This window comes from Spinacia oleracea, chromosome 5 (genome assembly GCF_020520425.1).
Source record: "Spinacia oleracea cultivar Varoflay chromosome 5, BTI_SOV_V1, whole genome shotgun sequence".
Taxonomy (NCBI): Eukaryota; Viridiplantae; Streptophyta; class Magnoliopsida; order Caryophyllales; family Amaranthaceae; genus Spinacia; species Spinacia oleracea.
In genome coordinates this window covers 84,773,603-84,789,091 of record NC_079491.1, presented here as the reverse complement: position 1 = coordinate 84,789,091, position 15,489 = coordinate 84,773,603, and the positions used below count along the sequence as shown (strand labels likewise).

General features: G+C 34.0%; 1 protein-coding gene and 1 long non-coding RNA gene across 7 annotated transcripts; one reads left to right on the top strand and one right to left on the bottom strand.

Moving 5' to 3' along the window:
* Nucleotides 1-318: 318 nt before the first annotated feature.
* On the bottom strand, nucleotides 319-4,030 carry LOC110798661 (scarecrow-like protein 13). Its single transcript, XM_022003852.2, has 2 exons — nucleotides 3,841-4,030; nucleotides 319-2,539 (listed from the first exon to the last, which is right to left on the bottom strand). The coding sequence occupies exon 2, from the start codon at nucleotides 2,392-2,394 to the stop codon at nucleotides 751-753; it is 1,644 nt and encodes a 547-aa protein (XP_021859544.1). The 5' UTR covers nucleotides 2,395-2,539; nucleotides 3,841-4,030; the 3' UTR covers nucleotides 319-750.
* A 7,280-nt stretch (nucleotides 4,031-11,310) lies between these two features.
* Nucleotides 11,311-14,528, top strand: LOC110798670 (uncharacterized). Of its 6 annotated transcripts, none has more exons than XR_008920950.1 (7): nucleotides 11,311-11,582; nucleotides 12,017-12,084; nucleotides 12,551-12,619; nucleotides 13,352-13,427; nucleotides 13,614-13,706; nucleotides 13,782-13,861; nucleotides 13,947-14,528. It is a non-coding gene; the product is annotated as an uncharacterized lncRNA (long non-coding RNA). The 6 variants fall into 6 exon arrangements; XR_002536163.2 differs by having other exon boundaries at nucleotides 11,992-12,084; XR_008920953.1 differs by lacking the exon at nucleotides 12,551-12,619 and having other exon boundaries at nucleotides 11,312-11,582.
* Nucleotides 14,529-15,489: the final 961 nt, after the last annotated feature.

The window sequence follows — 15,489 nt, the reverse complement described above, 5'->3', positions numbered from 1 at the left end:
GACGTGTGCGCGACACGAATACACGTGTGGCTAACACGCGCATAAGCCCGTATCACACGAGCTAGCAGGCGTTGGCGCGTGTCAACCCCACATCAGGACATGTAAGATATTTACTGCATTTAAAGAGCTAACAAAATTACTCACATCTAAGAGAACCCTTGTTCATTAACTCTACTCTACCCAACCAAAGTATTACTAGTAAGAAAATAACTCAATGGGGCAAATAAAAATGAGACGGAAAGTAAACTGTCATTATCCAAAGTAAAAAAATATGTCCAGAGTCTACAAGCTGTCTCCTATAATAAGGGTCGAAAGAAATGGAAATTAAAACAAGGTGATTATCAATTTTGAAATTATAAAGCTTGTTTAGTTGGTGTGGGCCTACATTATATTCAGTTGAAAATACAAGGTGTGACCAAACATACCCAGAACTTCCAATTGCCACACATTATACAATTACTAACAGTAGCATTTCTACAAACTAAAACGAAACTATGGCCCCGAATCAATTGTTTGTCTAACATGTTTTTGGTAAAGTAAAGACAGATTAGTGTTGCACAAACAAACCCAAAGCTGTTAATTGTCACCCTACTGATAAAACTGCAAACAGGCACCAGAACTCCTATCCCATATTCCCACTAGAGAAGCAAAATTTGAGATGGTCAAGGACTAAAGGAGAGGAGAACATAACTTTACAAGACTGTGAGCCATTTGTTGGATCAGCGATACAATATTGGTCTTCGGTCTTCCTCACCTCCATGCAGAGGATGATGACAGAACACGATTCTTCCAACCCAGAAACAGTGATCCGTGCCACTCTTGCAGCCTGAAATTCTCATGAAATTCCTTCATCAAACCCCGGACTCCATCATTCACTGTGTAACTCAAGGGCAATTGAGTAAAACCTGCCATGCTCATCCTCGCCCTCCATTTTCCAAAAGGCTCGTGCCTTTCTACCCTTTCTGCACCCTCGCATGCTATCATGTTAACAATGTCACGTGCAAGACAATGCATCTCTGCATTTATCCTCTTCTTGTCATCCCTAGCGAGAGCCACGTCAACTGACTCATATATAGCAGTGTAGTAATCCCAAGTCTCGCCAAACCGTTGGAGAAAGGGAGAAGTGTTGGTATTTGACTCTTGCTCAACTACAGTGACTACTTGAGGTGACAAGCTCTTAACTAGCCTTAACAAGCGGTCCCGATGGTTTGCAGTGCTCACGCTTTCATCCGGCATGTGATGTAACATGTAGGGGAAATTCACAGCCAAAGCTTCCCCAGGGAGAATGTTTAAGTTCTCTCTTTGAACTTGGCAACCTGACATTGCTGCAGCATGGAATTCAAAAGGTAGATTACATTTTTTAGCCTCCATTGACAATCTCTTTCCTACAACTTCGAGTCCTGTTCCCCGAGCATAGGCCGATTGAGAGTCATCAACTCCGGTAATACGAACAAATGGGGGCCCACCAGGCCGATTAGCAAGAGATTGGATTAACGATATCCATTGCGTCCCCATCCCAATTTGGAAATCAATGATATGGATGCTCCTCTCATTACCCACTGCTTCTTGGATGGTAAGATTCGCAGACATGTATGCAAATTTGAAATAAGGGCAAAACTGATACAAAACATGCATGTAGGAGAGAATCTCAGATCCTGTTGGCTGCTCGCATCTTAGCTTCTTGTAGATAGTGTAGCCTGAGGATTCCAGCCTTGCTCTAAGCCCTTCAAGCATGTACGCAGCTAACCTTTGGGTTGGCGTACCACATACTGACACCATCTTATCTAAAGCTTCCATTAAGGTTTCTGAAGTTGAGAAATCCTTCTCTGAGACTGCTTGTGCACATAAATACAGTATTTGTTTGAGATCCATTCTAGGGAGCATCTCCATCAGTTGGTTTGATGAGGCTACATGATTACTCCCATGGCTCAAAGAGCAATAGTGTTCATCTGCCATGCGTGGTGAATCAGGCCCCATAAGAGACCGCTCCAGTTCTCTAAGTTGGTTCCTTAGCTCAGTATTGTCGTCCACAACAGAGGAGTTACTCATTGGGGAACCATATGTGTTGTCGGAAGACTGAGGAGGGTCTGAAATGTATGACTGAGAACCCTGTGGAGAAAACTGACTTCTGTTCGATGAGGTGCTGACAGCAGATGTAGCAGATGGTGAGTCATAGATGTTATAAAGGCCAGAACTTGGAGCAGAGTCTAATGTGAAATACTCTTCACCGAAGGTTTGGAAAGATATCTGGTTTTCCTGACTAGGGTTACCAGGGAACATGTTATTGTCCATCACTTGATAATGGGATGAGTGATAAGGTGTCATGTCAGGAGCATGCTGGTAAAGGAACCCGTGTAATTTACTAGTAGCGTAGTTATGCTGAGATGTTTGCATCTAGTATTGCGCAATCCGACCTTTTGAAAGAAAATTGAGGGAGGAAAGACTAATAAAATAAGCCTTTTGTTCAAAACAACAACTTCAGAGAGAATATGATGTGCTGGTTCTTACACACTGCTAAAGCAGAAGACAAATGGTTTACCTGCAAAATTTCAAAGAAACAATGTAAGAATTCACAAGTCAAAAAGATTCTAAATTAATAAGCTTGATTAACATCATATCATTCATTACCATGTAGAAAGCTAACAAATTCCCACAAGAAACAGCACCAATAATGATTGTTCTAGTAAACTAACATACACGCAATAAGCATCAAAGATTATTCCAGTAACGATTGCAACATCTATCAGATTGATAGAAAGCAAATCCACATCCTGATGTAAATGCAGGCAATTAAACAGCCTAAAAGAATGAAAAGTCACGGAAAAAAACAGCTCTTTAGTAAATCAAATATCCAACTCGAAAAGGAAATCCGCAATGAATTCATGATCTAATCTTTTCTATAACAAAGATCACAGTTCCATAAATTAACCCCGATTAATACGATAAACCTTAACAAAGACTGTAATATTACCATCATGATCCATAAATCTGGCAGCTATGGTAAGAGTTTGTTTCCCACTCTACTCAACCGAACCTTTTTTTTGTATTTCATCAATTTACTTGGTACTTGTAAGCCCCATAATTCGCTCTTATCACCAAGATCAAATACAACTAATTATTCACAATCTTAATTTGCTTTTCTTTTGTTGCTGAATATATAATTTAATAATTACATACCGATCCCTAAGTTAAAGGTTATACCACAATTAGTAACTACAAAAAGTAAAAAAAAAAAAAAAAAAAAAGGTGTAAATCTACGAAATGAAGGGCGTGGAAACTACTGGAAAGGCATGGGTTAAAGGTGAAAAGCCACTTTAACCCCCCAAAAGAAACCTTTGATACCCTAGCAGAGTAGCATAAAAGCCATCCTTAATTAACTAAACACCCAAAATCACATCAAAGTTGATGCACCCAACATCAATCAATAATGAAACCCAAATTAATGTTTATTTATTTATTATATAACCCAAGATTCATCAAGCTAATCATCAACTAATCCGAATTCCTGGATTGTTTTCAAGAATTTCCAACTTAAACACCCTCTCAACTCATCATTAACCCAGACCAAAATCCAAATCCAAAAATCCAAATCACAACAAAAAAGAAAATTCCAAATTAAGCAACAAATTCAAGTTCAACATTTTAAGAAGTAAAATTCAAACAAATTAACAACCACCAATCATGAAAACAAAGAAAGAAAACACAATTGAATTTACTAATTCGTCACACAGAAAATTAAACAAAATGAGAAGAAATCAAAGAATAACATAAATTGAATTTAGGAAAGTGGGAAATTAAGGAAACAGAGATTTGAGCAGATGGATGAGTAAAAGTACATACCTTTTAGAATGAAATGAAGCTGAAAATCTGAGGTATATTTGGGGAAAATTGCAGGTGAAGAAGAGAGAGTTAGGAGAGAGAAAAAGACGGAAGGAAGTAGTAAAGATTTGACTCGAGCAAGATATTTGGGGGAAGTTGATAACTTGGTTCAGCCCACGACTTTTATAATCCCGTCAGTTGTTTGGATAATATAATGCCCCCTGTTTTTGTTGTATTTACAGTTTTACACCCTCGTTTTCTGTCACTGATGATGGCTGGTTGAAGTATTTGAGTGACTCGTGGGCCCAGTTTCAACAAAATTAAATTTACGCCACTCTTGCCTTGCTCTTCTTTCGTCATTTCCGCGTTCGTTCTTTTCTTTTTCTTTTATTTTTTCTAAAATAAAAATGGAAGGCTAGCGTTCATTATTCTTTGTTTTTGCGTTTAGCAATGTAGTCTTCCTTTTAAAATTGTAATAAATTGGAAAATGGGTAAGGGCGTGTTTGACGATATTTTTTTAGATTAAGTAATGGTATTGTATTTAAGTCAATATATAATCTTATAATAAATTTTTGTTGATGGTATTGTATCGAAGTTAAAATATTGTTATTTCATGTTTATTCCTTGTCAAATTTAATGTGTTTGTATTATGTCATTATGTATCTTTATATTACTAGTGAAACTAAATATAATGGATTTAGGATTGTATGAAGAAAATTTTATTTAATAGTTTACAACAACGTATAGTGACTGTGCAAGTAAGTAGGGATGGAAATATCCAGTGGATGATCCATGAACCCGGTCACCCGCTATAATTAAACGGATGAAAACCCGAATTAAATGGATGAAAAGCGGGTGATGGGTGAAGCGGGTGATGGATGCGTGTCGGATGCGGGTGATGTTTTTTTATCCATCACCCGATCCATCACCCGTTTACCACCCGATCCGTCACCCGTTTATTTTAAATATATTATTTATATTTATATTTAAACATAAAATGTGTTGATAAATCCATTACTTATTAAAGTTAGTGCTTGTTTTTTTTTTTAGTTATAAGTTATGCGTAATAAGAAATAATTATATGTTTCGGAGATGAATGTAGGTATATAATTTTTTTTCTTTTGGTTAATTATTATGCATATTATTAGGTGGTGATTTTTTAATGGTTTACCATTTTCACCCGAATATCACCCGATCCACCCGGTTCACCCGCGGGTGATGGATGGACGGAATACGGGTGATGAGTAAAGCGGGTGACGGATGGACCGGGTGGAGCGGATGGATGCGGGTGATGCTCCACCCGATCCAAATCCCACCCATTTCCATCCCTACAAGTAAGAGTTAAGTGGGTTCAACTGAACCCCTATTGGACTTTGTGATTCTGAAAAAATAAATAAATAAAATAATTGACCATATACAATTGCGTGCACAATTAATACTGATTCCCTTACAACTACTCCCTCCGTCTCCTTTTGTTTTTTACGTTTGATATTTTTCACACGTTTTAACGAATAATTAATTTGCATTGAAATCCCTCAATTTTTTATTTAAACAAGATAAATTACGTTTATTTATAATGTTTTCACTTTTATCAAAATTCTGATATTGGGAAATGAGAAAAATTTAATGTCCCAATGGAAAAGTGTGAGAGATTAAATGACCCAATAAATTTAATTGGTTAAAATAATGATTGTACACAAATTTTGATAGAATACTAAGTTGTTTATGTGATAATATAAAAGAAAATGTAAAGAACATTTTGAAATACCCAAAAAGGAAAACGTAAAAAACAAAAAGAGACAGAGGGAGTACCTTTTAAATGCGGGATCAATCCTAGTTGAAACCCCTCTCTTTCCTAGTTATCCTTAATTTGCTTCTTAATCTTTGTTTTCTGTTTTGTTTATAGTTATTGTTCTTTGTTTATCCTTTGCTTTACTATTTTTTATAGTTATTGTTCTTTTTCAAAATTAAAATATCTCAGTTGTTTAGGGGAATTTTTTTATTTTATTTGAAAATATGATCAATTAACTTTTTTTTTTAAAAAAAAAACTACAAACCCTTAACGGAAATTTTTTGGCAGCGCCACTGCCAACGCATAAATAATTTAAGTAATCAAAAGTTAAGTATAACAAATAACTTTTTTTTGAGGGGAAGTATAACAAATAAACTTGCACATAGTATATAACTAGATTTTAGCCCGTGCGATGCACATATTCTATTAAATTGTTAAGTTAAAATAAAACTCCTATATATATATATAATTACTAACTGCTATATTTTATATATTATATTAGATTAGTTTTTGATTTTGGATTAAATTTCATTTTAGATTTATTTTTTAATTATTAGAGTGTTTGACTTCGGATGAAGTTGTATATGCGTAATATTAGTAATTAATTAATAAAAATATATACGTGGCACCTAATTATTTATCTACGTGGCACTCGACTTTTTTTATTCAAAAATAATTTTGAAATCTTATTTTTCATTGGCCGAAACCATTAGATTTTCTACGTGGTGCTATAATATTGGATTAGTGTTTGATTTTGGATTGAATTTGCTTTAGATTATGGTATAATTTTTGACGAATTTTATTTTTTAGATTAGTGTTTTATTTTGGATGAATTTTATTTTAAATTTACTTTTTAATTATTAGAGTGTTTGATTTTGGATGGAGTTATATATATAAGTAATTAATAAATTAAAATATCTACATGGCACCTAATTAATTATCTATGTGGCACTCGATGTTTTTAATTCAAAAATAAATTAGAAATCTTATTTTTCATTGGCCGAAACCAATAGTAATCATAGGTGGCGCTCTAATATTTCAGCAAATATGCCTCCTTTATATATATATATATATATATATATATATATATATATATATATATATATATATATATATATATATATATATATATATATATATATATATATATTAGATTTATTTATTTTCTACTCCCTCCATTTCTAAATGTTGTATCCATTTGGAATCTTGGGGGGTTTTTAAGAAAAATAGAATCTTGGTTTGTATGGGTATAAGTGTAATGATTGGGGGTAAGAGAAATGATTGTGTGTAAGTGATTGGAATAAAAGAAGGAGAGAGAAAACAATGGAGATATTTATTATTATTACTAAAACAAACCAGATTTACTCAAAGGATTTATATACCGGAAAATTCGAACTAAAATATGAACAAAAAATCGACCCAGAAATTTCGAACAAAAATCAACAGAAAAAAAATCAAGAAATTTCGAACAAAAATCAACAACAAAAAAATATGAACAAAAAATCAACCCAGAAAATCAAGAAAAATCAACCCAGAAAATCAATTCGAACAAAAATCAAGAAAAATCAACCCAGAAAATAAAGAAAAATCAACCCAGAAAAATCAACATAACTCAACCCAGAAATTCGAACAAAAATATCAACAAAAAATCAAAAACTCAAGAACAAAAACCCAGAAAATTCGAAAACTCAAGAACAAAAACCCAGAAATAATTCGAACATAAATATCAACAAAAAATCAAAAACCCAGAAAATTCAAAAACTCAAGAACAAAAACCCAGAAAAAATCGTAAATACAAGAACAAAAACACAGAAAAATTCGAAAACTCAACCCAGAAAATTCGAAAAATCAACAACAAAAACCCAATCTAAATCGAACAAAAAATCAACAATTCGATCCCAGAAATTCGAGAATTCGAACCCAAAAAACAAGAACGCGAACCCAGAAATTCAAACCCAAAAAACCCAAAACTCGAACCCAAATTCGAACCTAAAAAATCAACAAAATAAAATAAAAATCAACAATTTTACCATGAATCCAAGATTTTGAAGATTTAGAGGTCAAATTCGACCATGAAAACTCTAGATCTAGAATTTTTATGGTCGAATTTCACCATCTAAAGCTTTAATATAGAGTTTTTTTTCCAGAGATGGTGGTGGAGGCACAAAGGCGGCGGAGGTGTGGTGGTGGTGGTGAAGGCGGAGAGGTTTCGGGAGGAGAGAGAGTGAAAAAATTGAGGGAGGAGATTGAGGTAGGAGAGAGAGTGAAAAAATTGAGGGAGGAGAATCAGAGATTGAGGGAGGAGAGAGAAATGAAATCAGAAGAGGGAGGGGAGGGGAGGGAGGGACGTGAAATCAGGAGGGAGAGAGAGAGTGAAAATATGAGGGAGGAGAGAGAGTGAAAGTGATGGGAAGGTAATATGAATTAAATAATTATTTTTGGGAAAATAAATTGATTAAATATTATGGGTGGGGAAAATTAGGTGGGAATATGGGTAGAATCTTTAGGTATTATGGTAATTAGATTGAAATGTAAGGGTATTTTAGGAAAAAATATATGTCCAAAAATAGAAAAGATTCTAAGTGGATACAACATTATGAAACGACTAAAAAGGAAACGGATACAACAAAAAGAAACGGAGGGAGTATTATTCATTTCAGTCAGTAAATATGTACTAATCCGTATACGTGAAGGGGATGTAATATGCTCTAACTTGATGTTACAAAAATGTGATTACTAAATCAATAAATGAGTAAAAAACATTATGGAGTACTCTATATATTTTCCTGTCTCATTATACTTGCTCTGTTTTAATTGAAAAACTCTCATAAAAATTAGTCAAATAAAACAGGTAAAATAAGATAGAGGGGATATCTTACTCTAGATATATACTCGAAATAAGATAGATTTGTAATGTTGTAAGACCTTCTCCTTGTTAAATTGAACTGGACAAAACTAAATGAAGTTGAAAAAAATCCGAAAGAACATGACCTAATTGTATATACTTAATACCAAATACAAGGTGCGCCTAATAGCGCTATTAGTCTTATAGCAAATCCATTCAAAGATGATACGATATTGTAATTAAGATACTACATAAGTGAAGGTCACTTTTAGTTTTGAGCTCAAAGTCAGCCATGCAAGCATCATGAGTAGCTGATCATGAGGTGGTTCGATCGCTATAATTATTCAAAACCGGCCAATCTGACCACTAAAATAAATTTTAAAAATAAAATCTAAATAAATTGGGTTTGTTGTTGTATTGATTTAGGCCTTGTTTAGTTCACCTTATTTCTCCTGACCTGATCTGATCTGAATTTATTTTTTCTGATCTGAATTTATTTTTTCTGATCTGATCTGGTCTGATCTAATCTGATCTGATTCTTTATAATTAAGTTTAAACAAAAATCTACATTTATTAATATTAAACGACTTACGTGTAAAATAAATGTTACACAAATTTATAATATTGTTATTATTTATTTGACTTTGCTCATGATTTAACTATTCCTTATATTAGATAGACCTAGACATGATCTAGATAGATTGATTATGATCTAGACATATAAGTTCTGATCTGGATATGATCTGTAAAGATTGGTTCTGACCTGGACATGATTTGTACAAATCTGTTATGTTTGGACATGATCAGTTCTGATCTGGACATGATCTGTATAGTTCAGTTTTGATCTGGACATGATCTGTACAAACCAGTTCTAGTCTGGACATGATCTGTACAGTTCAATTCTGATATGGACATGATTTGGACATGATATGTACAGATCAGTTCTGATCTGGACATGATCTGTACAGTTCAGTTCTGATCTAGACATGATTTGTACATACTAGTTCTGATCTGGACATGATCTGTGCAATTCTGTTCTGATATGGACATGATATGTGTAGATCAGTTCTGATCTGGATAGATCAATTCTGCTCTGGACATGATCTATACAGATCATTTCTGATCTGGATATCATCTATACATATCAGTTCTGATCTGGTCATGATCTGTGCAGACCAGTTCTGATCTGGTCATGATCTGTACAGACCAGTTCTGATCTGGTCATGATCAGTATAAACCAATTCTGATATGGACATGATCTTTGCAGATCAATTCTGATCTGAACATAATATGTACAGAGTCGATATCTAGACCAGTTATAATCTGGACATATTGATTCTGATCTGGACATGATCAGTGCAAATCGGTTTTGATCTGAACATATTGGTTATGTAAGGATCGGTTCTGGTGTAGACAAGATCTTTGCATATTTGAACATGATCTGGACATGATCTGTACAGATCAGTTATGATCTGGATATTATCTGATCCTATCAGTTCTGGTCTAGATATATAATGGTTTTGATCTTAAAATTAGTTTTGATATGGACATGATTTGATCATATCATTTATGATCTGGACTTAATGGTTTTAATTTGGACATGATGAATTTGAATGTTTTGTTAATGTTTTTCTATGCCTTAAGTAATAGATTTTAATTGCACCGACAACAACATTCTTTTTTTTTTATTAAAGCAATAATAGTAATAAATATTAAATATAATAACAATGATATAAATATATAATAATAATCATCATCATAATAATCTGGTCTGATCTGATCTGATCTGATCTGAACTTATTTTTTCTGATCTGATCTGAACTTATTTTTTCTAATCTGATCTGATCTGACCTGATCTGGTCTGATCTGATCTGATTAAATCTGAACTAAGTAATAAGGTTCTGAAATAAGGTGAACTAAACAGGGCCTTATTAAGCACAAAAAGTCAAATATGTGCCTAAAATAAACAGTCAAATATTTTTTTTTGGTTCTACTACGATGAGTACCTACCACCTTCGGCGAGTAGATTAATCTCCGGCGTGAGTTTGTATGGGTATCTCGATGGGCAGCATTTTTTCCAATTGAAATTTTTTCTATATCCAAAATTTGAACTCAAAATCTTAATTAAGGAGTAAGATACCCTTAACCATTCATAGCAACCTCAATTAGTGTGTGTTTCAATTATGTGTGTTTTTTTCAATTTTCATCTCTCTTACACACTCAACACTCGACACTCTATGTCGTGAATTCGTGATACTAAATTAATGACATCATCTCTGTCGTCAGCTATATATAACAGTGATTATTCGTTCGTCAAATCATTTCTAAATAAAATCATGTGTGTTTGCGGCTTCTGACATGATTCAATTGTGGTCCCAATTCTTTGATTTTATAACCTTGTCATCACAAAACTAATCACATATTTTCTCATCTTTAAGCTTAGCCTTAATTCTCTTGATCACTTCACAACTTCACATGCACTTAATACTACTCCCTTCGTCCCTTAATACTCGCACCGTTTTGACTGAACACGTTTGCCAATACACAACTTTAACCACCAATATTTTTAACTACATATTATCACTACTACAAAAGTCGGAATAAGTGACACTGAATAGAGAACGCTTAAGTGTGTTAGACGTTTCTCGGGATAATATAGAACGCCTATCTTTGATAACTGTTATGCAGGGAAAAGAATATAGAGCGCTTGCCTTACTTAACAGTTTCATATTTTTTACCATAATAAAAAAAAATTAAAAATAAATAAATAAATGCATATATACCATTCATAACATATACGTACTATCTAACCTTATATAAAAAACAAAACTAATTAACTCTACAAAAATTGAATTCCCCCGCAAAGCCAAAACCCAAAACCCAAAACCCAAAACCCAAAAGCAAATTCAAATGAACTCTAATATAATTTGGGAGAGACGTAAAACTCAACTATTCGTAATATTGGGGATTTGGGGTTTCACACAAAACAAACCCCAAAATCCATCTCCCGCAAAACCAAAACCGCGCAGCACCACCCGGTCTCCTCCGCCGTACTGTAATACTACTGCCGCTCCTTTTCAACCTATGGTGTACGCCGATCGACTCTCTATCACTCCGAATTTCAAGGTTGGTATCCTTAATTTTGTTCTGCATATTTATCCTTCAACTAATAACCCTAGGGATTGTGAATATTGTTAATAATCAAATTGCAATGTCTAAGTATGGAATTCTGGTGTAAACTCTCTATACATGTATGGAGGAGACTTTCATTCAAGTTTTAGATCGAATAATTTATCTTGATTAATAATTAAACCGAACAATTCATGAATTTTTGCGGAATAAATCCGATGAACCAAGTCTCATTTAACTGATTTTTCTTAAGTTTATATGATTTAAGTCGAACTATAGTGAGAATGTGAGATTTGATGGTACTGAAATTTTATCCTTGTACCGTGCTACAATTATTTGCTTATATTGTCGAGTAATAGCAAAGATATGCTTCTATTCCAGTTACTCTTTCTTGATATGTACACAGCGTGACTCTCTGCTCAAGTGCTCAGGTACAAAGGTGTGAGGACTCTAGACCTCTAAAAATTGAGTTGAGAGGAAAAAGAACACTGTGATTCGGGTACTGTTTATTTCCTCAAAATATGTTTATAAGTTCATTTAGAATCATGCATACTGTTTGTGCTAAAGCTTTTGGACCTGGTAAAAGTTACAGATGCTCAATTTATCTAACTTGGGGTCAATTTGACAGTAACTGGCATATTAGGGAAATGTGTTTCTCATGGAGTCATAAGTGTCGTAGGAAAGTTAGACGCCTTGAATTTAATTTGAATGCATCCCATACTGATCCTATGGCCTTTGTAGCAGATAGAGGAAGGTTTAATGACAAGTTCAATGAAAAAAAAACCGAGAAAAATTATAGGCAGAATCAGCCACCTCCCTGCAATTCTGTTGTTGTTGTTGTTTGCTTGCTGCATCTTCTTTGTTAAATACTCTTCTCACCTATTAATATGGTAAAATTGAAATCTCTTTAGGTAATGGATATTTAGGAGTTTCACACGTCTGTTTCATTTAACTTTTACATGTAGCTTCCGAAGGTATTGGGAGCCAATTCACGCGATAGAGTAATACTGGATGCACCTTGCAGTTGAACAGGGGTAATAAGTCTAATTACTTATATATATATTGTTGGTGTCGGGGTTTAAAATTTTGATATTCATTTAGTGATTGTTCTTCCAGCACAAGTATGAACCCCCTAACATGTTCCCTACAAATTGAGAATATGGGTGCTAAATTACTAGTAGACCGAGGTCGATTTGAGAACATGTTGACTCAAAAAGGGTTAAAATATTTGCCTTAACCTTATTTTAATGAGCACCTGACATATAACCAACAGCCTGGCCTATTGCAACTGCTAGGTCGTGTGCTTCTCTAGCTAGGTTCAGTGCCTTGGCTGCTTTTATTAGAAACTAGTTATTAGCCCATGCAAATCTGTCAAGTCATTTGAGAATTAATCTTAATAAAAAGTAATTAGTACTTCCTCCGTTTCTATATAGTTGCAACATACACTTATAGATGTCATTGCATACAAAATAATTTACCATTTATAGCGTGTTGCAAGTATTGTGATGTTTCCGGTTTAGGGAAGTGTTGCAAGTTAAAAAGAAACGGAGGAAGTTTTAAAATATTTTAAAATGGTTTAAGCTTTAATTAATAACAAACACTACGTAGCTTGATATTAATATTTCACTCAGGTATTTTTCTTGCAAGTTGCAAGCTAGCATAGTTGAATACAACCATTTGGTGAAACAAATTTAGAGTAGTTTAGTTGGTTTGTCAACATTTAAAAAAAAAAGAACACTGAATGATATGCAATCATGATTTTGCAGGTGATATCTATGGACAAATCTATAAAATCCTCTAAAAGCTTTGAAGAGATACAGAAGTGTGCGCAACTTGCAACAGGTTCTAACCTTCTGAATCTTGTTTGAATTTCACTAGTACACAAAATACAATAGTTTGGTCCTACTGTCATGCTACATTTCTGAAGCTATTATTGTGTACTTCCATTGGTGATTGGGGATGGTCGGCATTGTAGATATGTAAACTTCATTTCCATTCTAAGATTATTCTTTATTTCCATGCTTGCAGCAACTTCTCCTAGCTGCTATTGATTTGGTGGATGCAAATTCAAAAACTGGAGGATATGATGTGTATTCGACATGTTCCATCATGGTTATGGAGGTTTGTCTAACATAGATAACTTATTTTTTCTGTCATCTACTATCACCTGTTCCTTTCAAATTTAATATCCCGCAGAATGAAGCAGTTGTTGACTATGCCTTGAAGAAACGGAATGTGAAACTAGTCCCATGTAGACTAGAGTTTGGAAGGGCAGGGTAATCCTAATTTCTGAGTTCTTTGGGTTCATATTGGTTTAATCAGAGGATTTAAGATGTCTGATGAGAATTCCTTTTTTCTCAGATTTGTCAACTTTAGGAAATATCGATTTCATCCATCATTAAAAATGACGCGGCGTTTCTATCCCCATGAGCACAATTTGGACGGTTTTTTGTTGCCAAGGTAAATCTTTACTGTCCGTCTCACTCACCACTAAAAAAGTGATAGCCTAGATGGAAGACATGCTTGTTATTTTGTGAATATCACCAACCAAATAACGATGAAGATGATGATAACGATGATCTAGTTTGACTTAAGCTAGCTCAAGGAGATGGTTACCTCAGTCCAGTCCTGCAGACGAACTGCCAAATCTGGTTTTTGTTGTTGCTGCAGAAGTTGCTGTTGCTGCAGAATCTGTTCTTGATGTAGAATTTGTTATTGCAGCAGAATCTGCTCTTGCTGCTACACCATCCCCAGTTGCTGCAGAAGCTGTCTGCAGAGGCTAGCTCTTTGATTTTTTTTAAATTTTTTTAATAGTGATATTGGATTTTGTTTTTTTTTTCCCGTACCTTGTGTAAATCATCTATATTTTGTCAATGAATAATAGGAATTTTTTTATTGAATGAACAATATTATTTTGTTATTAAATGAAGGGATTTTTGGAAAGATCGTGTGGATATCATTTTTATTTTATCTTTTTAGATTTGGTTTACATACTAGAATCGTAATATCCTATTTCAGGGATGCGTGCTATTTTGAAATAATATTAAAAAAAGGGGTAGAATATAGAACGGTTGTGTAAGGAAACAACTTTCTATCTTAATATTAAACATGAAGTATATAGTACGCCTATGTACGGAAGATGTTCTGTATCTCAATATTTAACAAGAAGAATAGAGGACGGTTATGTACGGAAGGTGCACTTTATTATAGAGTATAGGAGACGGTTATGTACGCTAACCGTTCTATATTCCTTCCTTATTTTCTGATTTTAGGAAGGGAATAGAGGACGCTTATCTCTTATCACCGTACTTTATAAATAGGTATATAAAACGCTTCTTTTACCCGTTTTATAAACTTTATAGCGCGCTGAGTTGGAGAACGCCTCTAATGCGTCCTATAAAGTGTATTTCAACAGTACTCTATGCCCTTTTTTGTAGTAGTGTATAAAAACTTATAAAAATATAATATTTTGAAAATATATATTAAGATGAAGCCAACAACATATTATATACTAACATTTGTTTTCATATATTATAAATAAAATAGGGTCAAAGTGAATTATGTGAATAGTGTAAAAAGTCAAAATGGTACGAGTATTAAGGGACAGAGGGAGTATATGGCATCATGCCATCATATGGAGCTTTTTAGGTTATCTTGCTATAGTATTATGCATGTACAGGAATGGATAATGTTCTTAATATGGTGGGTCAGTCCACTTATCAACTTAGTATATAAGTAATTTTAATTCTTATACTACTTATTTTGTTTTAACAGGGGCGGATCCAACAATTTACATATGGGGATCCTAAAGAATTTATGATTTGTGATGTGGCCTAATTAAAGAATTTCACCTTGAACCTACCATAGGGCAACACGTGGCCCTCGCATGCTACGCAGATGTCTT